Raw genomic sequence first — 24,853 nt, 5'->3', positions numbered from 1 at the left:
TCCAGTATTCTGCTTTGTGGGGAGGCTAACTTTGACATGCTGGTGCAGGGAAAATGCTATCTCACTGTTTAAAGCTAAAGAGGTTGATCATCTTTTTGTATATTGTAGTCATTTGTACTTCTTTTGTGAACTACTAATCATATTCTGTTCTCATCTTTTCTTCTGACTTATTTGCCTTTTAAACATTGCTTGTAAGATTTCGTTGTATATTCAGGACAGTAACTCTTACATACAGTGGATGTATCCTTTACTCTGTTGCTTGCCTTTAATTTTGTCTTTCTCTTTTTACTTTGCTAAGTTAATCATATTTATCTTTTATGAATTTATGTTTTTTTCTTAGGAAGACTTTCTGTATCCCAAGTTTTTAAAAAATTCCTTTTTCTTCTAACACTTTAATAGTTTATTTCACTGTATAACTCTTTAGACAGATCATCTAGAATTTATTTTGATTGCAGTGTGAGATGGCTATATACTGTTTCTTTCTCAAAATAGATAGAACAGGATCCTGTTACTCTTTATAAATTGGGTCCATCCTTGACATACTGATGTTATGTCTCTTTTATCAAATTTTGAAATCTTATTCATGGTCTGTTTCTAAATTCCTTATTTAGTTTTTTTGATCTATTGTCTGTTTTTGTATCATTATCAAATTATTTGTTACTATAGCTTTGTGATACAGCTCAATATCCAATAGCACAAATTCCCAAGTTGGCCCTTGAAGAGTTTCAAAGCATTTCTCATGCATTTACTCTTTCATGTAAACTTTAGAATTAACTTGTCAAATTATGTAAATAAACCAAAATATGTTATTTTGACATAACTTTTTAATTTAACAGTGACTTTTGCCTAAAATTCTCAATTCTCCATAATCTAAAAAGATAAATTATTAATTTTTAAGAAAACTTTGAAACATGGAGGTCTGTTTGTTCTCTTCCCCCTTTCTCTAGGCTTTTAGTAGCATTTCTGCAATAAAAAGGAATATTTTCATTTGTTTAATACATGCTTATTTTCCCAGAGATGAAATTTTTCTTGGCATGTTAATACCTATTTAATTGTAAACGGCTAGCTTCTGTGGCACATTTTTTCAGCTCTTATATTTTCTGTGGTTATGGTTTGATATTAACATGTAATGGACATCTGAAGCCTCTCTTCTTTATTAAACTTATTTGTAAATTAGGACACCTTTTAGACTGCTATAATACTGTTAGTTACATGGCAATATTACTAGTAGCTTTTAGGTCAAAGATAAGACAGTTTAAATTTAGAAATATGTTTTAAGATGAATGTGCTTCTGTATAGTATTTATTACTCTAAAATGTGCTATGATTAGTACTGGTTTTGTATTAAACGTTATAGCTAAAAAAAGGAAGTTCTTTTCTCTTTCTGTTGAATCTAAAAATGTAACAGCCTCTCAGGTCTTTTATCTTGACATGCAAAATGCTCAGAATTCCATCTTCTGAGATGATAGCAAAAATGGATCTGATTAATATTTTTCAAATTTGTTGATAATATGATTCTTGATTGTTGAAAATGCCATTGTTTTTCAGTAGTAAGCAGTATATTTTGTTTTTTTGTCATGCAGGTCTTTGAAGTTCTACAGTTTAGTTCTCAGTGCTGAACTTTCTTCTCCCTTAAATTATTATAAACTTTTGCTGCTGTTTAATAAAAGTGAAGATGTCTCGCAGTCCTGACGCGAAGGAAGACCCTGTGGAATGTCCTCTTTGCATGGAGCCCTTGGAGATAGATGATATCAACTTTTTCCCTTGCACCTGTGGCTACCAGATTTGCCGCTTTTGTTGGCATCGAATTCGCACTGATGAAAATGGGCTTTGTCCTGCATGTAGAAAGGTAAATGCTCCAAAGTAATTTTGCGTTTAGTTTTTTCCCCCATGCCTATGAGTAAGTTGATTTAATAGAATCCACACAACTCAGGTGAGATAAAGTGTGACATTATATTTTTAATATATCATGAAGTGTAAAGAACACTGCCCTGGGAGTCAGAGTCTCAACATTATGGTTAACTAAGTATATTACCTTGCTAAAGTCATAGAGCCTCTCTGGTTGGCCTTTAGTTTTCTTATCTGAGGAGACTGCCAGTCAGTGGTGGTGGTGGTGGTGTAGTCGCCAAGTCGTGTCTGACTTGGAACCCCAGGACTGTAGCCCGCCAGGCTCCTCTGTCCATGGGATTCTCCAGGCAAGAATACTGGAGTGGGTTGCCATTTCCGAACCAGGGGATCTTCCCAACCCAGGAATCGAACCTGGATCTCCTGCACTGCCGGCAGATTCTTTAGCAAGGATTAGGAGTAGTGAGAGGCAGTAGATTTAGATAGGATGGTGTCAAATTGGAAAAACACAATCAGTTTTACCTCTGGGGAGAAATTTGATTTAGTTTTCTAGTACAAAATAGAGAAGTTTTGACGTTTACTGAGAAAGAGTGTGAGTTAAAATGACAAGAGAAATCCTGGTTCAGAAGGTAGCACTTACTCATTTGTTTACAATTCTAGGCTGATAGTGCTATCCCTATTATACACTTAAGGAAACTAGGCCTTCTAAGTAATTTGTCTAAGGCGTCAACTGATGGGGAGTAGGTTCGGTGGTCACAGGCAAGTCCTTTGAATCCCCTCTAAATAAAAAAAATCTATGATTTTTAAAGTAATTTTCTGGGCCTGGTTGTTTTACTAAGCAGATATAGCAGTTATAGTGTAGTGAATGACCTATTAGAATGAGTAAGATTGCTGCTTCTGTTTTGAAGGTCTTTCTTTATTTGTTACCTTAGGGATTAATGCAAATATCTGTTTTTTGCCTTCTCTTTAATGTCTGTTTGTATAATTTAAGCTTTCTTTTCTGTTTTACCCATTAAAAAAGCTCTTGGGTTTATTATTACCAAATTTTGATAAAGTAGAAATGTGTTTTACATACCTGCATTATTAAAAAAAATATTTAACAACCAAAAACTCAGAAGACAATGCATTGTCCAGTGTTTTTTTTTTTTTGTCCAGTGTTTTATTTAAAATCTAGTGGGCAGTTAACATATGTTATATGAATGAAAAAAGGTGAGATCTATTTAAGTGTTAATTAATGTAGTTTCAAAACTGTATATATATATATATATACATGTTTTATGTATATATATATGTTTTATAACATATATATATATATATGTTTTATAACAACACAAGTAGAAAAGTTGAGGATGACAGGAAGGTTTTGAACTGAACAACTAGAAGTAGAGAATGGCTGTTAACTGAGGTGGGGAAGACTGTAATAGGAATAGATTTTTTTTTAGAAGATCAGGAACTTGGTTTTAAACATGTTAGGTTTGAGATTCCTGTTAGAGATCTAAATGGAGATAGTGAATAAACAGGTGAATTTATTCAAGGTGGTTTGGATATGGAGTTATAAATTTGGAAGTTATCAATAAATATAATGTTTTTGTAAATTAATGACACTGAGTGAAATCACAAGAGAGGGTCAGTGGAAAAGATGACAGGTTATGCTTTCCAACATTTATAGAAAAAAAGAGAAAAAATCCAGATTAAAGAAATATGAGATGAGTCATTTATCGTAAATAGTCAGACCAGGAATATTTTTTTTTCTTCCTGTTGATTTCATAGCCACAATTCTTAGAACCTGTCCTTAGTCTCTTAACTATCAGACCTTACTCATACCTATCTCATGGCATGAGTCATGGAATGCAGATAGTACAGGTCAGGCAAAGTCTTCGAATCTGGCTTAGCTTTGCCAGAGAGTGCTGGACATCCAAAATTATGAAGCTACCCATCTCAGTCAGGGACCAGCAGATCTTTACATCTTTGGAGACCAGCTTCGGTGGTTATGTTAATGCAGAAAGAAACCACAGGTGTTTCTGGAGAGGACCATGAAACTATAGTTTACATGTAGCTCAACCCTGTGGGGAAAAGTCTGTAGAAGGCATTCTGTGAGGTGGCAAATTGAGATGATTTAAATAAACTTGGAGATGCAGGTGGGGACTAGTCGAAGCCAGCGTCTGATTTTGGCCCACAAGATGATATCTGTCTTTTTGCAGAAAGGGCCTCTTTTGTTTACATAGCTTTGAAAAGCAGAGAGAGGCAGATTTTAAAAACATGAAGTTGAACATTTCTCTTTGGTCCTAGTTGCTGAGCTTGGTGGGGTCAAGTGGACCTTAGTGCTTCCCTAAACATAGGCACAGGTCATCCTTTAGACTGCCTTTGCATGTCCTTTTAGTGCAGCATATCTGAGAAAAATGGAAACAGCAGATGTGGAAATATGGGTGGTATACTGATGTAGCACCACACAGTGTTGATTCTCATGAAAATTAGAGGCTGGCCAAGGGAATGAGAACTTGAACAAATGTTTTATTCTCACCTCAGAAATAATGGAAGCTACTGCATCCATGAAATAAGAATAAGATGGTATAAAAAAATTCAGTGAACAATAAACACTGTTATTGAAAATTAAATATGATAGCAGAAATAACTCAAGGAAGGAGTTGGAGGATGAAGTTGAGATGAATCTCTTAACAAGTAATGTGAAAAAGCAAGGGAGAATGTTTGACAGAAGAGAGAACTTTGATTTGAGGATCAGTCCAGAAGGTCACATGCCAAATAAGTTAGTGTTCTAGGAAGAGACTACAATGATAGAGAAGAAAATTACCTTCAATAATATGACTGAAGAATATCCCAGGACCAAAGGATATATTTTCATATTAAAAAGAAACGAATACAAAAATATTAATTTAAAAAGATACGTGTACTACGTTCCTTGTAGTATTATTTAGAGTAAAAAATGAAAGCAATGTAAGTGAGCATCAATGGATGAATGGATAAAGAAGACGTGATGTGTACACACACACACTCACTGACTCACTCACCCTTGGGATATTACTCGGCCATCAAAAAGGTAGAATCTTGCCATTTGTAACAACTTGGGTGGACCTTGAAGAGTCAATGCTAAGTGAAATAAGTTAGAGAAAGACAGATACTGTGTGATTTCACTCATATGTCAAGTACATAAACAAAGCAAAATAAATGCACAAGCAAAATAAAAACACAGAAATATAGAGAACAGAGTAATTAAAGTTATCAGAGGGGAAAGGGCAAAGAGGGAGGGTGAAATGGATAAAGGGCATCAATTGGTGACAGAAACTTAAGTTTTTGGTTGCGAGCCTGCTGTAGGGTACTAGAAGTAGAAATAAAATGTTGTACATGTGAAACTTACAGAAGGTTATAAACTAGTGTTACCTCAAACAAAAAAACAAAAAAACACCCCCAAGAATCAAAAATGCCTATCAAGTGCCAGGCACAAACTTTTTAAATAATAATTGTTTAGGTATTAAACAAAGTCAACGACCTTTTTAAAAATATTTATTTATGGCTGCAGTGGATCTTCGTTGCTGTGTGCAGTCTTTCTCTAGTTGTGGCGAGCAGGGCTTGCTTCTCTTTGTTGCAATGTACGAGCTTCTCATTGCGGTGGCTTTTCTTGATGTAGAGCACAGGCTCTAGGCACGCGAACTCAGTAGTTGTGGCACCCTTGCTTACTTGCTCTGTGTCATGTGGAAACTTCCTGGACCAGGGATTGAACCAGTGTCCCCTGCATTGGCAGGCAGAGTCTTACCCACTGTACCCCCAGGGAAGTCCAGCAAACTTTTATTTTCAAATACCAGAATACCAAAGAGAAAGAGGTTCTACAAGTTGCCAAAGAGGAAGAGGTAGGTTGCACATAAAAGATCAGGAATTGGTCATTTCAGACTGATGTTTGGTTAGCCTTTCCACATAAGTTTTTTAATTCATTTGTCATTTTGTACAAAAAGCCTACTGGAATTTTGATTGAGACTGCATTGAATAAACAGGTCAATTTGAGGAAAAATGACATCTTAAAAATGTTGACTTATGTAGTTCATGAATAAGGTTTATTTTTCTACATTTCAGAAACACTGTTCTATAGTTGCAGTGTACAGAGTAGTACAGCATGTTTCGTTATATTTGCCTATGACTATTTTATGTTTTTTGAGCTGTGGCACATGATATGCCTTTTAAGATTTCATTTTCTAATTGTTCATTTTTATAGGTAGAATAATTGATTTTTGTAAAACAGATTTGTTAGGATTTTCTAAATAGATGGTTACACCTTCTGTGAATTAAGACAGTTTTATTTCTTTTCAGTCTTTATTTTTTAAAAATTATTTTTCTTGCCATATTGCACTGGGTAAGTTGAACATGACTTAGCGAGTGGACAACAATAAAGCTCTACACTGTAATCTTGGATGAAAGTGTTACAAGCACATATCCTTGTTTGTTTCCAAAGTGGGAAGGCATCGAGTATTTCATTATTAAGTATGTCACCATTTTTTTGTAGATGGTCTGTATCAGGTAGAGGACATTTGCTTTTATTCTTTGGTTACTGAGAGATTTTAATCATGAGTAGGTGTTGCATATTGTCAGTGCCTTTTCTGCTTCTGTCGAGGTGATCGTGTGTTATCTCCTTTGTTCTGTAGAAACAGTGATTTAGGTTGGTTCATTTTTTTTTAAATCAACCTTCCCTCCCAAGGGTAAATCTTGTTTGATTTATGTGTCATGATGTATTATCCTTTTTATTTTCAATTTGCTAATATTTTCATAAGGAGTTTTGTACCTGTGTTATGAGAAGTATTTATCTATGGCTTTCTTTTATATTGTTTTTAGATTTGGTACCAAAGAAATACTTGCTTCAGGAAGTGTTTCCTCCTCATCTGTATTCTGAAAGAGTGTACATGTGACTGGTGTTAATTCTTTTTGATTTCCTTCCCAAATTCACTGTTGACACTCTGTCAGGAGGGCTGTTATGAAAACTGGATACCACAGGATTCTTCCACATTGATTTCTGGAACTCTTTTTTTTATTAGTTCACTCTTTGTGGTATTTTTGCCCCGTAAATTTCAGTTGCTTCAGCCTCTTCAAATTTTGAACACTGTCCCTTCTGCCTAGTGTGACTGTTAGAACCAGTGCCAGGGTCCCTTAAGTGCCAGAAGAGCAGAAAACTGGGACACTCGTGGTTTTTATCTGCCTTATTTCTTTTCTCTCAGAGGTCATAGATCTGCTTGCTGTTCATTCCCTGTTGGTCAGTGTCTGAAAACAGTTATTTCATACATTTTGTCTAGTTTTCTAGTTGTTTATGCTGGTATCCCTAGTCTGTTAATCGTCTAGTAATCTGCCATAGCTGGAGGTGAAAGTGTATAAGTAATATTTGAACTTTGTAATAATGTAATTATGACTATTGGCCTAATGAAATTAGGATGGAAGGTTAGAAAGTGGGCTTGGAATATGTTGTTAGGCTGGCTGAAAGAAAGCTAAATCTTGAGTTTGCATAATGTAATAATATTGAATATTGAAAAAATCAAGAAGTAGCAGTACAAGCATGTTATTTAATGGTGTGATAGTAAATGACAAAAGAATCAAGTAAAAGAATAAACAGATTATTTTTAGGGAGAGGCAACTGTTGAGGGGGAAGCATATAGGGGACTGCTCTATTTCCTGATAAACCTTGTAGAACTGTTTGACTAGGAACACATGTAAGAAATAGATCATGAAACTAGGGGGGAAAAAGGAGTGGGCAAATGGAAACCATAGGAAAGAAAGTATAATAGTACTGATATTATTTAGTCATAATCAGATTCAAGATCTACACGTTTTGAAAGTAGTTAAAGAGGATATTTTTCTTACTGATGAAAGATCCCCTAGAGTCACAAAACTTTTATTTACTTAGTAGAGCTTTGAAGTATATTGAGCTGATGTAAATACCAGGAGAAACTGCACCCACTTTCATAATCAAGGAGCTTCTAATTTCTGTATTTTAGAAATATGTCACACAGAGTCACTTATTAGCACACATGAAGTACACAGAAGGAATGAAAAATTTGATTAACACAGTTAGCAAGTATGTGTGTTTGTGCATACATACAACTTTGTACAAATAAATTTGTACAAAACTTTAAAATACAGTGTATCGGGCACAGAAATTGACTATTGATCAGTTCCAAAATGTAGAACTCACTTGTGTATTTCTATTTATTCTGCTTGAGATTTGTAGGGCTTTTTGAATCTGTGGATTTGGTGAGTTTTATTGTTGCTGTTCAGTCGCTAAGTTGTGTCTGACTCTTTGAGACCCCATGGACTGCAGCAGGCCAGGTGTCCCTGTCCTTCACTATCTTCTGGAGTTTGCTCAAACTCATGTCCAGTGAGTTGGTGATGCCATCCACCCATCTCATCCTCTGTCACCCTCTTCTGCCTTCAATCTTTCCCAGCATCAGGGTCTTTTCCAATGAGTCGGCTCTTCGCATCAGGTGGCCAAGGTATTGGAGCTGCAACATGTCCTTCCAATGCATAGTTAGGGTTGATTTCCTTTAGGATTGACTGGTTTGATCTCTTTGCTGTCCATGGTACTGTCAAGAGTCTTCTCCAGCCCACAATTCAAAATCATCAAATTTAGAGTTTCATTAGTTCGGGAAAAAATTAAGCTGTTATCTTGTCAGCTGTTGCCAGTATTTTCTTTCCTCTCTTTCTGGGACTCTGATTAAATATTTTCCAGTTCTTTTCACTGTCTGTCATGTCTTTTTATCTCTTTTCTGTTTCTTTCTTTTTCTTCCTTTAATGCATAAATAGATGATTCCTTCTAATCAATTAATTTTTTTTTAGGTCTAGTCTCAGTTCAGTTCAGTCACTCAGTCGTGTCCAACTCTTTGTGACCCCATGAACTGCAGCCTGCCAGGCTTCCCTGTCCTTCATCAGTTCCCAGAGCTTGCTCAAACTCATGTCCATTGAGTCGGTGATGCCATCCAACCATCTCATCCTCTGTCATCCCCTTCTCCACCTACCTTCAATCTTTCCCAGCATCAGAGTCTTTTCAGATGAGCCAGTTCTTTGCATCAGGTGGCCAAACTATTGGAGGTTCAGCTTCAGCATCAGTCCTTCCAGTGAATATTCAGGACTGATTTCCTTTGGGATTGACTGATTTGATCTCCTTGCTGCCCAAGGGACTCTCAAGAGTCTTCTCCAACTCCACAGTTCAAAAGCATCAATTCTTCGGCACTCAGCTTTCTTTGTGGTCCAACTCCCACGTTCATACATGACTACTGGAAAAACCATAGCTTTGACTAGATGGACCTTTGTTGACAAAGTAATGTCTCTGCTTTTAATACGCTATCTAGGTTGGTCATAGCTTTTCTTGCAAGAAGCAAGCATCTTTTAATTTCATGGCTGCAGTCCCCATCTGCAGTGATTTTGGAGTCCAAGAAAATAAAGTCTGTCATTGTTTCCATTGCTTCCCCATCTATTTGCCATGAAGTTCTGGGACCTGATGCCATGATCTTCATTTTTGAATGTTGAGTTTTAAGCCAGCTTTTTCGCTCTTCTCTTTCACTTTCATCAAGAGGCTCTTTAGTTCCTCTTTGCTTTCTGCCACGAGGGTGGTGTCATCTGCATATCTGAGATTATTGTTACTTCCCCCTGCATTCTTGATTCCAGCTTGAATTCATCCAGGCTGGCATTTTGCATAATGTACTCAGCATGTAAGTTAAATAGTATATAAGGTCTAGTCTACTGAATTTTAAAGTTTTGTTTTCCATTTCTAAAAGTAATGTATGTTCTTTTTTGCTACTTGATTTTTTAAAAAGGATTTTTAAACCCTGCAGATATTTTCAAGTTTGTCATGTATTTGTTTAAACAGATAATCCTTCTTGTTTTAAAATCTGTCCAGTAATTCCAGTTGCTAAAGTCTGTGGGGGATGTTTCTGCTGGTTGTCATTCTTGTTGTTTTATTTCTATGATTTGTTGTCTGTATCGGCTTCGTGGTTGTCACTGAGTTATTTGTGTAGTTCTCTGAGGCCCAGGATAAATTTGCCATCCTGTAGATAGGCTTTGGTTTGCTTTCTGCTGGAACCTGCGAACATTGCCATTCAGTTCAGTTCAGTTCAGTCGCTCAGTCGTGTCCGACTCTTTGCCATTAGGGATGCCTTAATCTTTTGTTCTCTCAGGTGCACATCTTCCTTGGGGCTGGTTTCAACTTCTCTAGGATGGTTTTTTTCTTCACCCTTTTCCTTTCTTCTTATCTTGTTCTGACCTTTCTGTAGCTGTACTTAACCCTAAGAGAATATGAGCCCTTTGGGGGTGAGCTGGTCTCAGCTTATCATGGGAGTGATCTCCCCAGAACTCTTTACCTTGGACTGGTTTTGGACTTTGAATGCTGTACTTCTTCCCTCATTTGTTCCTCTCTCCCATTGGTTGTTACTCAGCCCCACTTATCTCTTTGGGTTTTGACTTTTATCCAGAAATTTGCTTGGGACTTCACCACTGCAGATCATTATTGTTTTTAAGATGTTGGTTTGAAAAGTTTTACACAGTATTTTTCATTGTCTTTAGCAAGAGAAAAAGATGAAGCTGTAAATACATTTATTAGAAAATTAAGAGCAAAAGTAAATGAACTTATGTCTGGGTTAAGAAACTAGGAAAAGAAGAAACATGACAGTAGAAAGTAGGGATTAAGTAGAATTTAATGAAATAGGAAAGCTGTATTTCCATAAAAGTTGGAGCTGGTTCTTTGAAACAGCCAATAAAATAATCAAAGTCTTGGTAAGTCTGCTAAGAAAATAAAACGGAAGACACATCTAAATATACATGTAAATTGGGAATAAAAGTGGAACCATAACTACACATATGAAAGGAATTAAGTGATTATATTAAAGGCTATAAACCATCTTAATTAGTAGTTTGGCAATTTGTTGACAAATTAACACTAGTAAAAATATTTTGCACATTTAAAATGCTTCTCCACAAGTTTCCTATTTATCACTAGTTTGTAACATGCAGTAGAAAATTTTAAAGAAAAATTTTTTGCTTATAGCTTTTTATTTGATCCTATATTCCTAGAATATTAGGTTTAACGTATGTGTTTCAGTCAAAAAGTAGACCAGATGTATTTTTCTTTATATTCATTTTTAGTACTAAGGTTACTAGTTTTGTGAGTCACAGTGTTTTTCTGCAGCTGTTCAAATTATGTGTTTTCATCTCCCATCTTTAATCTAGCTTCTTTCCTCATCTTACCGTATCAGACGGTTAACTTTCTATCAGATTTGTAGAGTAGGTATTTAATGGTGGTGTGTGTGGAGGAGGAACCATCATAGAATGTGTACTTTACCAACTTTTTGTGAAACCTTTAGACAGGTTGAGACTAATAAAATTTTCTATATTTTTCATTTGTGTTTAGGTTAAATTATCAGATTTCTATTATCTGAACAATTTATTTAATTCTTCCTAACAACAGAGATGCAGATTCACAAATATGTTAAGATGAAAAAGTTAGTATTTATAATCTCTTTTAAGTTGGAGTAAGAGGATTTTGGAGGATAAGTCATAATAAACTAATTTATCTTCTTCTCCTGTAGTGGTATCTTTCTGTATTGGTATGTGTAATCTATCATTACATAGCAGTTATAGTCCAATAAAGTTGCCTTTGAAGACTGATAGAAGTATTAATTTCCATAGAAAAAACTTGGAGTAATATAGAAAAAGACTGGGATAAACCAGTGTTACAAACTCAATATAATGATAACATCAGTAATACACTTCATGAGAATTGGTACCACAACCTGATTTTTGGTCATTTTCATTCTCCATTTATTGGAGGTGTTTATATTATTTTGCATCATCTTTTATTAGGATTTTACAGTGTCAGAGATGGTTAGCAAAAAAAAAAAACCTGAATGCTTGTCAAATCTTCGTGTTCTCAGAAAAGTTACACTAGTGTTTCTCAGACTATCTCTGATGTAGAACCAGATCTGTGTGCGCCCCCCGCCCAGCACAGTCTGCTGGAAACTGATACAAGGTTCTGTTGAGCATGCCTAGTATCCAGCTTGTGTCATGTGATTTACCACCTAAGCTTGATAACAACCACACTGATAAGTATCTTATTCTTCAGAGCCCACTGATGACATACTTGAATGTTGTGGAAATGTTAAGTTGCTGTAAAAGTTTCCAAGTGCTTTTTCTTAATTTTTACACTTACCATGGACTGGTGGAATGATGCAATGCATGGACCAGGCTTTGAAATGGATCTGGGAACAATCTAAAGGCTTTATTGACTCAGGGAGTGGATTATCACCACTCCACATGTTAGTGAAGGGCAACAGCTTTCAAATAAACTTAATAAATGCTCTAAAAGGAGCTACCCAGAAATCCTGTGGTAGAAAATAGCAAATGAAAATGTAAGTGATATTGTGGAAAGGTATTTACATTGGTTTGTATGTAGTTCATTTTTATACTTTTGCCTCTGTAGTTTTTTTTTTTTATTGCAAAATTTTATTTATTTATTTTTTCAATTTCTCCTTTATTTATTATTTTTTTTCCAGTGGGTTTTGTCATACATTGATAATGAATCAGCCATACATTTACACGTATTCCCCATCCCGATCCCCCCTCCCACCTCCCTCTCCACCCGATTCCTCTGGGTCTTCCCAGTGCACCAGGCCCGAGCACTTGTCTCATGCATCCCACCTGGGCTGGTGATCTGTTTCACCATAGATAATATGCATGCTGTAGTTTTAAATAGTTTCATGGGATTAAAATCATCCAAGCAGATAGTTTGATTTGAAAGAAGAAATATAGGTACAGAAGTGTGAGTGTAGAAAAGGGAAAAAATTTAAATGGGCACGGTTACATCGATTGAAGAATTGAATTTATTGTAATAGATCTCTAACCATTTGGTTCCTCAAATTAAAATGTAAGAACTTTTGAAATAAGATTTTTTTAAAAAGGAAAATTAGTAGTGCTGAATTTCTAATTCTAGAAAATAGCTTGGTATTAATGTGGCAAATATTTAGTAAGCTTCTAAAATGTATGACACAAACTTTATATTTGACCCTGGAATAAAACCCTTAGGTCATGCAAAAGTCAGGCAAATTACTGAATCAGCTGTTTTATATGCTTCTCACTCACTAGTATGTTGGCGTATGCCAAAAAGGACCAATTAGCTAAAAGATTCAAATGTTTAAATGTGGGAATTGAATGGAATGGGCACTTTATTCTGCAGGACCACTAAGAGTTAATGGCTGAATATTTAAGAACAGGAGTTTTGGAGACTTTATGTTATTACTAGTAAAAATAATGGAGCAGGAAAAGAAATCTCACTTTCTTAATTGCCTTCAGCATTACTCAGAGTGTGCTCACATATTGGAGGGTGTTTTCATTTTTTTTAAGTAATTTTTTTAAACTTATGTATGGAAAAGATGAAAGTAACTTTACATTAAAGGCATGCACGGTGTCAGGCTTGTGATACTCCCTTCTCTCTTCCTCTTCCAGTTTATTCTTGACAGCAGCGTTTCTGTTAATCCCAGGTTCTGGTATTCTGATAGGCACAATTTCCCATTTCTGGGATCTCTTCACATTCAGCTTTACGTGTTACTATTTATTTAGTGTGTTCCACCTTCCATTTATTATTAACCTTTTTTGTTAATACAGTTGTCTCTTGTATCTGTGGGGAATTTTTTTCTAGGAACAGCCCCCTCCATGCCACTTGCACAGATACCAAAATCTGTGGATACTCAGGTCCCTCATATAAAATAGCATAGTGTTTGTGTGTAACTTACACACATCCTCCCATGTAATTTAAATCATCTCTAGATTATGTATAGTCTCTAATATCTAATGTAAATGCTGTATAAATAGTTGTAAATACAATGTAAATGCTATGTAAATGCTAGGTGCATGACCAATTCAGATTTTGGTTTTTGGAACTTTTTTCCCAGAATTTTTTTTCCCCCAAATAGTTTCATTTGGTTCAATTGAAGGATGTGGAACCTGCAGATATGGAGGGCCAGCTGAAATAATAACTTATTTATTGAATGCTTCTGTGCAGGACACAGTTTTAATCACTTTGTAAGTGTGTTGCCTTTTTAAAGTTCTCACAGAAACCCTCTGAATAAAGTACTGTGATTCCCATTTTACGGAAGACTGAGGCAGACAAATTACATAACTTAGCCAAGGTCTCTCAGTAAAGAACAATCCAAGATTCAAAGCCAGTTTGCAACTCTCATTCAGGCCAGTAGTCTTGGCATTAGCAGTAGGAATGAAAACAAAATTGTAATGATGAGAGAGAAAAACATTACAGTGGTGTAATTGCTAGTATTTATTGAGAGATTACTGTGGGCCAGTTAAAATAATTGCTTTACGAGTGTTATTTTTATACCAGCCTTTAAGATTATTTTCATTTTACTTAACACGGATACGAAGACATAGCATTCTATTGACTTGTCTAAAGCCATGTGGATAATAAGTGTTGAAGCTAAGTTCAAACTCCTGAGCCAGAGTATCTGTGTATTGTTTATTTGCCCATCTCCTTTGACAGGAAGTCTATCTATTTCTTTGACAGGAAGATATCTATTAAAGAATAAGTACTTCATTAATCTTCAAGCACATAGTACGTTTTCATTAAATATTTGTTGATTGTAATACAATAAACCCATATTTAGATGATATTTTGTACTTTTTGCCCTTTACATAGTACCTTAAAAGCTTAATTTTCCTGTAAACTGTGTACTAGGCATTGTCAGTAATACCAGGGTGGTTTTTTAAAATTTTAGAACCTTTGGTGATATTTTAAGTTTTAGCACCAGAAGTGGTTTACATAGTATTTAAAAACACTCTTATGTAACATTTAACTTTTATTAAATAAAAAGTTACACAGTTAGAACATTCAGAAAAAGGGAGATGTAGCAAATAACTGCATACATATCATCAAGCATTTGAAAATTATTTACTCATGGTTTTCTGTTCATTTAATGCTAACTTCTGTGTTTGTTTTATGCCTAAAGCCATATCCAGAAGACCCAGCAGTTTATAAACCACTCTCCCAGGAAGAACTGCAAAGGATAAAGAATGAGAAAAAACAGAAACAAAATGAGAGAAAACAGAAAATATCAGAAAATCGCAAACATTTGGCTAGTGTACGTGTTGTACAAAAAAACCTCGTCTTTGTTGTAGGTCTGTCTCAGCGCCTAGCAGACCCAGAGGTAAGTTGTCTTCTCTTTTCTTTCTCAATTTGGCACTTTTTTCTTTTTCTTTATTTGGAAATAGTAGCTGGCCCTGCCCGAAGGCAGGATTTACCTGAAAATTCTAAAACTTAGAAGATAATGGGAAATGATTTTTAATAATCACTAAGAAACCATGACCAGTTGTGATCTCAGGCCAGTGTCTTCATCGTTCTTGGCCCATTTCCTTCAGTTGTGAAACTGGGCAGTTGAATTAGGTCTCTGAAGTCCCCTTCAGTGCTCCTAGTCTACAGAAGTTGGACAGTGGCTCTGTTGTGCTCTCAAGGCTCCCCTGATATGACCGCTCTGTTTCTTTGCTCTTTTCTGTAGCTGTATTAAGGACCAGCAGTGGAGATTTACTTTCATGAACCCACCAGAGATCTGTATTTTTTTTTTTAATCACGCCGAAGCGGTGAACCGTGATTATAAAACAGTGATAGAATTGTTGCTCTACTGTGTCATCATTCTTTCTTCATTCATTTTAAGCCAGTTTTGGGGAAGGAGAAAGAATTCAGAGGGAAACAGTGGTTGAGGTTCTTTGTCATACGTTGAAAGCAGGGGAGGCCTTAACCCTTTTGTTTATTACTTAACTCTTCTCTCCTTCCTCCACCAGGCTTATTAGAGTAATGTTGAACTCATTACTTTTCCTTAATGCCCTTGGACACATGTCTGCTAATGTTTAGTTCCTAATATACCAGGAGATGCTGACTAGATTGTTGGGAAGGCAAATAGAAACTGAATGGCAGCCAGAATGTCTGCTTCAGTTGGAGAGAGCTGGATTTGAGGGATCTGTCGGAAGTACTCCTTGAGAAGGGTTTAAAGTAATGCTCAGGATGGCAGCAATCAGAGGAAGGATTACAGTGAATATGCTTAGGGAGGCGGGAATCTTTGAATTGGTCTAAGAGGGCTAAAGGCCCCAGAAGGAGGAAATATAAGGAGTCTAAAAATTGATTTTGTAAAAATCAGTTTAGAAAGAATAAGAAATATTTATTGCTGATTAGTTAACTATGTATTGAGGCTGTGAAGGGATTCAAGATCTGTAGAGGAGAACATCAGGGTGACCTTACTAAGAAGTCTCTGTCATTGGTAATAAATGTGGAGGCAGCTCACGAATTACTAGGATCTAGGTCCGAGATGCTGGCATTAGTGGGCTACACGATCTTCAAGAGACGAGGTTTTTTCCAAAGCCAAAGGGGTGGATCTAGAGTTCATATCTCTAATAAATGATAAGAAAGGAGCTCATTTTAGGCCTGCGATTTAACCTCAGCAGCTAGTTCTCCCTTTTTCCTAAATCATCTAGCATTTAACTCCCCAGACAGTCAGGATCCCATTTCACTCTTGAACACTGCCACAACTTTGTATCAATGCTTCTGTCTCCCTCTTTAAACATTACTTTTTTCTAACCAGAGGACATTTCTTGCCTAAGCAGGTTTTTAATTTACCTACCTCTATTTATTCCTGCTAATCTTATTGATTAGAATCTATATTTGCTTTTCTGAAGCTGCTACTCCAGTGAAAAAAAAAAAATTTTTGTCGGGGGTGGGAGGGCACTCATGCACCCTGTGGGATCTCAGCTCCCTTGACCAGGGATTGAACCCAGGCCATGGCAGGGAAAGTGTTCAGTCGTAACCACTAGGCCACCAAGGGGCTCCCTGCTAGTCCAGCAAATTAATGGAACTTTAATTTTTATTTAACAACTCTTGGATGTGGATGTACTTGATTTTACTAATACAAAACCCAGTCGCTTGTGGTATTGGAGGCTTACCGAGCAGCACCCAAACTCTGGATAAAATGAAGCCATAGTCTCAGTCTGATGTTTGGTTTACAGGTTTCTGCTGCTTCTTAGAGAAGTGACTTAGATCTGTAGTTTGTTTTTACTTATGTACAGAGATTTATATTCATTTCAAATAGCACAATGTCAGTAAGATTAATCTGAAGAACTATTACACAGAAAGAAATTAATCTAGGGAATGACTCTTGAAAGAGAATACTTTATCATGAATGTAAATATACCTAAAAAATCACTGTCTTGGTTTTAGACTTTTGAAAGCACTGCTGCTTGGTAAGAGGACAGTGAATTTTCTTAAACATTAGTTTCTCTCATTTGTTTCTCTTGAAACCCTAAGAAAACCAAAGGTTAGTGTTTTAGTTATTAAACCCTACTACTTCTAAATAATACCTTAAAAATTTTTTTAATGTAACTGCCTAACTCTTTCAGATTGGAACACTTCGTTAGAAATCACCAAGTTTCAAATTGTTAGGGGAACTTTGAGTCAAAGAAGATCCCTATCATTTACTTATTTTTGGATGATGAACAATTTGATATTTGGCTGAATTCTGATTAGTAGAATAGGAGCATTTAGGAAAATTTAAAGCTTATTTTGAAAATAATTTTTGTACATCTGACAACTTCATACCAAGATTGATGGTCGAATGTATCCATTTATCGCTTGATAGGAAAAAAGCCTGTCTTAGAAGATATGGTAGTTAGAGATAATGCTTAGAGTAATCATCTCCTAAATCCTAAAAATTTAAATTTGTCAGAACCTTAATCATTCGTTCTGTAAATTAGCTCTTGAATACTTACAGTCTGTTAGATACTTACTGAAATGGTTTAGCAAGCCAGACACAGTCTCTACCCTTAGAAGCTTACAGACAGTGGAGAAGACAGACTTAAGTACTTGTAAGTGTGTTGAGTATTTATAAATAGGGAGATACAGGGCTTTTTGAGAACATACGAACAGTAGGTAATTTAGCTAGTGCAGAGATCCACGAAAAGCCTCCCTGAGGAAAGGATGATTAAAAATGACTAGGGATTAGCTGGGTAGCAAATAAGGGCAGACATGTCCCAGGTGCATGGTGGCATGAAAGAGCTGCTTGTTTGAGGAACTGAAAGACTTTAAAAATGTAACCGTTTTCTTTTACAAATGGGAAACTGAGGCATAGAGAAGTTGAATGATTTGTCTAGGATCACTTAGCTATTTCATAGCAAACCCAGAACTAGAAACCACCCTCATCCACCTCCCTCCCCCGCCCCCATCTCCCTGGTCTTAGAACTCCTATTCCGATGAATTTTATACCAGTGATCTGTATGGTTCCTTCATCCACATATTTGTCTATTCTTCCTTCATCTGTCACTACATTTTTTATTTTCTCTGACATGTGCATGAACATTTGTGTTCCCAATGTATAGGAAGACATTTTACACATTAGGTATGTCATTGGGCATTTATAATTCTACCATATAACCTTTTATATAGTAGCTAGTACTCAAGTTGACTCACTGTGAAGTAAATATAGGACTTTGAATATATAGGTTATGTGGTTATATGCAGGCTGTTCTGCCTACTACCCATGATCTTTACTTTCTTTATTTACTGTTTTGCTTATTCGACTTATGTTTAGATAGAACCTTGAATGTGCAACTTAATATAGAACATCGAAATTACTTGAGTTTCCCTTGCCTGGGCAGGCTATTTTTGTCACCCATAGATCATTTCCTAATACATTAAGGCCCACTAGTGTTTTACACATGTGTTATTCTTTTTGTTCAATGCTAACAGAGTTTAATTATTCCATAAGCATTTATTGAGTACCTGCAGTGTGCCAGGCACTGTGTGAGACATTGAACATAAACCAATAAAAGATTGCCCCTGTTTATTTATAAAAGCAGCTGTATACTGTGAGGAGTGCTGTGTGTTGTGGAGGCACAAGAGATGGCACCTGACTGTTGGAGTGCCGTCAGGAAGTATGAACTTCCTGGCTATCTTTGGTATAAAGTGCTTCAGGCATAGGGATTATACAAGTGCTTCTGGATTTAAAAAAAGGCTTGGTCTTCAAATGATTTGTTTGGCTGGAAAATTAAGAGTGAAATGGTGAGAGATGAGGCTGATGAGGTAAGTGGTAAGGGATAAGGAAGGGCTTTAAAAGGCTTCCCTGGTGGCTCAGACGGTAAAGCATCTGCCTACAATGAGGGAGACCCGGTTTCATTATCATGTATTCTTTTTTTTTTTTTTTTCCATTTATTTTTATTAGTTGGAGGCTAATTACTTTACAGTATTGTAGTGGTTTTTGTCATACATTGACATGAATCAGCCATGGATTTACATGTATTCTCCATCCCGATCCCCCCTCCCACTTCCCTCTCTACCCGATCGCTCTGGGTCTTCTCAGTGCACCAGGCCCGAGCACTTGTCTCATGCATCCAACCTGGGCCGGTTTCAATCCCTGGGTCGGGAAGATCCCCTGGAGAAGGAAATGTCAACCCACTCCAGTATTCTTGCCTGGAAAGTACCATGGACTGAGGATCCTGGTAGGCTACAGTTCATGGGGTCGCAAAGAGTCGGACACGACTGAGCGACTTCACTTTCACTTTCAATGAGTTTGCACTGTATCTTAAAGACAATGAGAAGCTATTGACTAATCTTAAGAACAGAATGACATGGTGAGATTTGTGCTTTGGAAATACTATTCTGGCTGCTCACTGTAACTGTATACAAGTCTTATGTTTTTTATGAAAGTATTGCTCAATTATTGGCCAGAATTTATTTCCATAAGTCAGTCTTTAACCTTTTCAGACCCATACCCACTTTTTTTTTAAGTAGTATTTTGTAGCACCCTTTGAGATTCATGAAATGACTTCTTGATCATATCATCTGTCTAGGTAGATACATAATTTGAAAAAAATGAGGGAGAGATTAAAGTATAAGAAGACTGTTTCTACGTGTAAATACTTGGTACCGCTACTCAGGGTGTGACCTCTGGGCTGGTAGCATTAGTATCACCTGGGAGCTTATGGTGCAAACTCTCAGGGGCTGAAATAAGTATTTCAACTGGATCCGCAAATGATTTGTGTGTGTATATAAGTTTGTAAAGTACCTTTTTTCCCAGTACATTATGAAATAGGAGCTTGCCTCTGTTTGTAGAATCACTGTGAATGTGACAACTAGAAGTGCAGATTGTTACAGATGTATGTACTGACAGCATGGGTACCATAAAGAGTTAATGATGTGTGTGATTTTTCTGAAGAATTCTTAGTAAAATTTCAAACAAAGCATTTGTAGTTGTCCCTTAATTACATAGTGTTTGCTTTTAAATTCAACATACATTGAAACTGTGGGAAAGTGCTTTATATTTATGATTTGTTTCTAAATTCACTTAGTTATAAACAAGCATCTTGGCTAGATGAATGTCTTGTAGAACATTCAGAAGTTGTGTAGGATGGTTCTTTGTGGCGCAGGGCTAGCCTGAGTGCTGTAAGCTGTCCCTGGCCCCCATCCACTGAGCGCCAGTAGTGTCTCCCAGTTACGTTGACATGATGTGCCAGCATCCCTTGATGCCGCCTGCGTTGAGAAGTACTACCATCAACTTGGGTGTGATATGAGATGCTAATGCAGCACAGCTTTTGACCAGGCTGAGTCCCTTGAAGCAGGTCTTTTGGCTGAGGCCTTTTGCTGAATTGGTACACATCCAGCTGGAATATTGAACGCAGTTCTGTTCTCCACTGGCCAGAAGGCTTTTCAAGATACATACTCTTCCCATAGCCTCTATCCTAAGACTCTCTGTGAACAACCCGAGAGTCATTGCCTTTGCCACTCTAAATGTCATATCCTTCAGAAGATTTGGGTGGGAAAAAGATAGAAAGCCAGTGTAGTCATTGCACCTTCTTATCCATTAAAATTGGCTGCAGACAAAAAAAAAAAAAAAAAAAAAATTTGGCTGCAGAAAACATAATAACCCTATACTTATAAAAACCTAAAATAAAGTAAGGTAAAAAAATTTTATATTAATCAAGTTGAAAACTGTTAAGAATTCATGACACCCCAACCATAGACTGTTTCACAAAACTTTGGTTCTGTGAGATGTAGAGCATAATAGCTAAGATGTTAAGTATATGAGAATATTATCAAATAAGAGTATTTGGAGAAGGTACTTTGCATACACTTGAACAGATATATGCAGAAAGCTTCAACTGAGAGATAGCTTGCTATTTGGAGAGATTGTAGAAACAGTGGGTCTGTGGTAACCCCATTGACTGCAGCACACCAGGCTTCCCTGTCCATCACTATCTCTTGGGGTTTCCTCAAACTCATGTCCACTGAGTCAGTGATGCCATCCAACCATCTCATCTTCTGTTGCCCCCTTCTCCACCTCCCTTCAGTCTCTCCCAACATCAGAATCTTTTCAAATGAGCTGGCTCTTCACATCAGGTGACCAGAGTATTGGAGCTTTAGCTTCAGCATCAGTCTGTCTAATGAATATTCAGAGTTGGTTTCCTTTAGATTGACTGTTTGATCTTCTTGCAGTCCAAGGCACTCAAGAGTCCTGTCTAGCACCACAACTTCCAAAGCATTAATTCTTTGGCACTCAGCCTTGTTTATGGTCCAACTCTCATATCCATACATGACTACTGGAAAAAACACAGTTTTGACTATATGAACCTCTGTTGGCAAAATGATGTCTCTGCTTTTTAATTAGCTGTCTGGGTTTGTCATAGCTTTTCTTCCAATGAGCAAGTATCTTTTAATTTCATGGCCACAGTCACCATCTGCAGTGATTTTGGAGCCCAAGAAATTAAAATTTGACACTGTTTCCACTTTTCCTCCTCTTTGCCATGAAGTGGTGGGACTGGTTGTCATGATACTCATTTTTTGAATGTTGAATTTTAAACCTATAAACAAATACTATGTAGGTCTGTGGTAAATTTTAGAAAGGAACAGTTTAATTTTGAGGTAGTTGTAAATCCTGGGAGAGAGGATTAAGTTAGCCAAAATTAAGTTAGTTTGCAGGAGAAGCTAAATGAATGCATATAGTGATCACATAGTAAAGGAGATGACACAAGTATGAGGGAAAATGACCACCAAGAAGTAACCAGGTAATAGAGAAAAGTTCATTTGTTATTTATCAGGAAAAGAGAGAAAAACATACAAGACAATTGAAAAATGGTGAAATTGACATAAGGAAAATTTATTGACATACACTGAGTAATAAATCATAAAGCATGAAAGTTTGAAAAATATTCTGTTACCATATTTGGAATTTATAACTTATAAACAGTGCTTTAATATAATACATAATATTTTATGTACAATAGATTGATGAGTAAAACTGTCTCTACTTGTTTCTGTTTAATACATAATCTTGGTCATTGTTCTGAGACTTTATAAGAATCATCTATTAATGACAGTGTGGTTAAGATAGTTGATCTGTTTTGTGTTTAAGAATACTGTCAAATTAAGATCCCATAGATTATTGGTGCACATGTTAGAACGTAGTAGATAATGTGAGACTTAACTCAGTCTCAGTTTCTGTTCAGTGGGTCAGTAAAGAATAGCTTTTAGATTTTTGTTGATGATTTCCTGTAGGTAAGTTAACCACACAAATTGTAATCAGTAAAGTAGTCACATTTATTGGGAAACTTTAACAATTATTTTCTTTTCACTCAAGAGGCATGGTGCATGTCCCCATTATAAGGATAAAGTTGATGAAGTGGGGACAGTTTATACCTTATTTCTTCTTCTTTTATAGGTTTTAAAACGACCAGAATATTTTGGGAAGTTTGGTAAAATACATAAAGTTGTCATCAATAATAGCACATCATATGCAGGCTCACAGGTAACTAATTATAGGGATTTTTACCTTTCCTCCCTATGGTCAGGGCTTGACCTGGGCTGTTCAGAAGGAAAACTTGGTTTCTCTGATTAGAAAGCTTGGGGGTCAAGCATTTACACCATATAGTGACCTCTATTGGTAGGGTGGGGGAAATTTTTTGGTGCTTGTTTGATCCTTTCAAAACTTAACAGTGAATTGATAGTATTAAGAGAAAAGTAGTAACAGAGATTTAGTGATGGTTTGAAGGGGAGGGAGAATTGAGTCTATAACCAAGCAGTTAAATTATATAATGATTTCTATTTAATATTTTTGGATATTGTGAACTTAATAGAGCATTTTTGTTATGCTGATATTAGCAGCTAGAATACTCTCTTTCTTTTTTTTTTTTAATTTTCTATTAGAATACTCTTAAATTAAGATTGCATTTATTCTGAGAATGTAGTTTGACACAGTATCTTCACATCTTATTTTTTCAAATATAACTTTCAAAGTTTGTTTTTTTTTGTAATGTTGACAAGCCTGTCAGATGACTTTTGTAAGAAAATTGCCAAGCCAAAGAAATTTCATTCATAAATATTTTAGTCTGCTTAAAATCAGATAAAATTGATTAAGTATGATTATCTTAAGATGAGCTAGTATATAGTTTAATCAAAGCTACTGCTACTTCTAATCATTGTCATTATTATTAAAGATAGTGTTAGTAAAGGCCTTTAGAATTCCTTTGGCAAGTTGCAAGTTAATTTTTTTTTTTTAAGTTTTTGTTGAATTTGGTTCTAACGACAGTGGCTTTTCACTTTAGGGTCCAAGTGCCAGTGCTTATGTAACCTATATACGGTCGGAAGATGCTCTCAGAGCCATACAATGTGTTAACAATGTGGTGGTGGATGGCAGAACACTTAAGGTAATATGGTCCTCTGGATTTTTTTTTTTAGGGGGAAGAGATAACATGTAGCAAGTACAGAAGAACATAGCTGTTACATATTAATGAAGGAGTCTTATTTAAAGATTGCTTCCTAGGTATCCATTCTAACCTATGACAGCTAATTTGCTTATCACTTACCTGTTAGGGTCCTGTTCTACCAGGTGGAAGTAAACACATACCTTATTAGGGGATTAGTCCTAAAAAAAAATTTCCTGTATTTACACATATTTTCTCTTGTGAAAATGGATTTATTATTCTTCTTGTAAGAAATAGGTGATGGTTCCAATTTGTTGTCCTTAAATATTTGGACCTTGATTAGTTCAGGCTTGAGTGAAGGGCCCCACCAAGCAGTGCTTTAAGTAAGTTGAAAGAAGGATGGCATAATTAGAAAAAGGAGTTTGTCTTATGTGCCTAACCGCTTAAAACATGGAACAGATTTTGCCTTCCTACTCTCCTGATCTCTATGGAAAGGATTTGGGTGCTCAAGCTCTGGAAACCACAGATTGAGGTGTTTCATCACCTTTAATAAATTCTGCTAATGATAGTTGAATTCTCTAGTATTCACAGCCATACTTTGTTTAGTTGTGTCTTTGTCTCATTTTAGATGAAATGAAAACACTAGATACGGAAATTCTCATTCTGGTGTCAGTTTACGTTTTGGGTCTTTTTCCTTCTTCCCTTCTCTTCCTGCAGGCATCTCTAGGTACAACAAAATACTGCAGTTACTTCTTAAAGAATATGCAGTGCCCAAAGCCTGACTGCATGTACCTACATGAATTGGGGGACGAGGCGGCCAGCTTCACAAAAGAGGAAATGCAGGTAGTAAAGTAATGTGAATTATCAACTTTGCAGCAAAGGAAGTATTTTTCTTTGTAACTTAAAATTGCAAAAGCAAAAACTAAGAATTTTATTTTTTATTAAACTCTTATTATTTTAAATTAGCTTTTTCCAAATACGTAGTTGTTCCATGGAATATCAGTTCTGCAGGACGTTGGTATAATAAAAAATGCATCTGTGGCCCCCTAAGTTTTGAAAATGTAGGCAAAATGAAAGCTAAGTGGAGTATTGTAATTATGAGGTTCCCCTCTGCCATCTCTGCTCTTCATAGAGCATGCTAGAAAATAATACTCTATTAAATGCCACTGAAAAGCTAAATTGTTTTTATGAAGTGATTCTATCCATGAAAGTGTACACTGAGTCAGTGTCCTGTAAAGGGTGAATTGAAGGCTTATTATCCTGTATTCTTTTTTACATTTCCTGTTCTCCTG

General features: G+C 36.1%; 1 protein-coding gene across 6 annotated transcripts in view; it reads left to right on the top strand.

Moving 5' to 3' along the window:
* Positions 1–24,853, top strand: part of CNOT4 (CCR4-NOT transcription complex subunit 4) — a 149,649-nt gene that overhangs the window by 68,263 nt on the left and 56,533 nt on the right. For all 6 annotated transcript variants that reach the window (XM_043463791.1, XM_043463789.1, XM_043463790.1 and 3 more), the window contains exons 2-6: positions 1,583–1,848; positions 14,837–15,034; positions 22,580–22,666; positions 23,463–23,564; positions 24,279–24,404. In XM_043463791.1, the coding sequence (XP_043319726.1) occupies positions 1,675–1,848; positions 14,837–15,034; positions 22,580–22,666; positions 23,463–23,564; positions 24,279–24,404 (687 nt within the window). In that variant the 5' untranslated portion in view covers positions 1,583–1,674. The remainder of the gene's footprint in view (positions 1–1,582; positions 1,849–14,836; positions 15,035–22,579; positions 22,667–23,462; positions 23,565–24,278; positions 24,405–24,853) is intronic.

This window comes from Cervus canadensis, chromosome 3 (genome assembly GCF_019320065.1).
Source record: "Cervus canadensis isolate Bull #8, Minnesota chromosome 3, ASM1932006v1, whole genome shotgun sequence".
Classification (NCBI taxonomy): domain Eukaryota; kingdom Metazoa; phylum Chordata; class Mammalia; order Artiodactyla; family Cervidae; genus Cervus; species Cervus canadensis.
The sequence above is the reverse complement of the archived record's forward strand: the minus strand, read 5'-3'. Positions and strand labels throughout refer to the sequence as shown.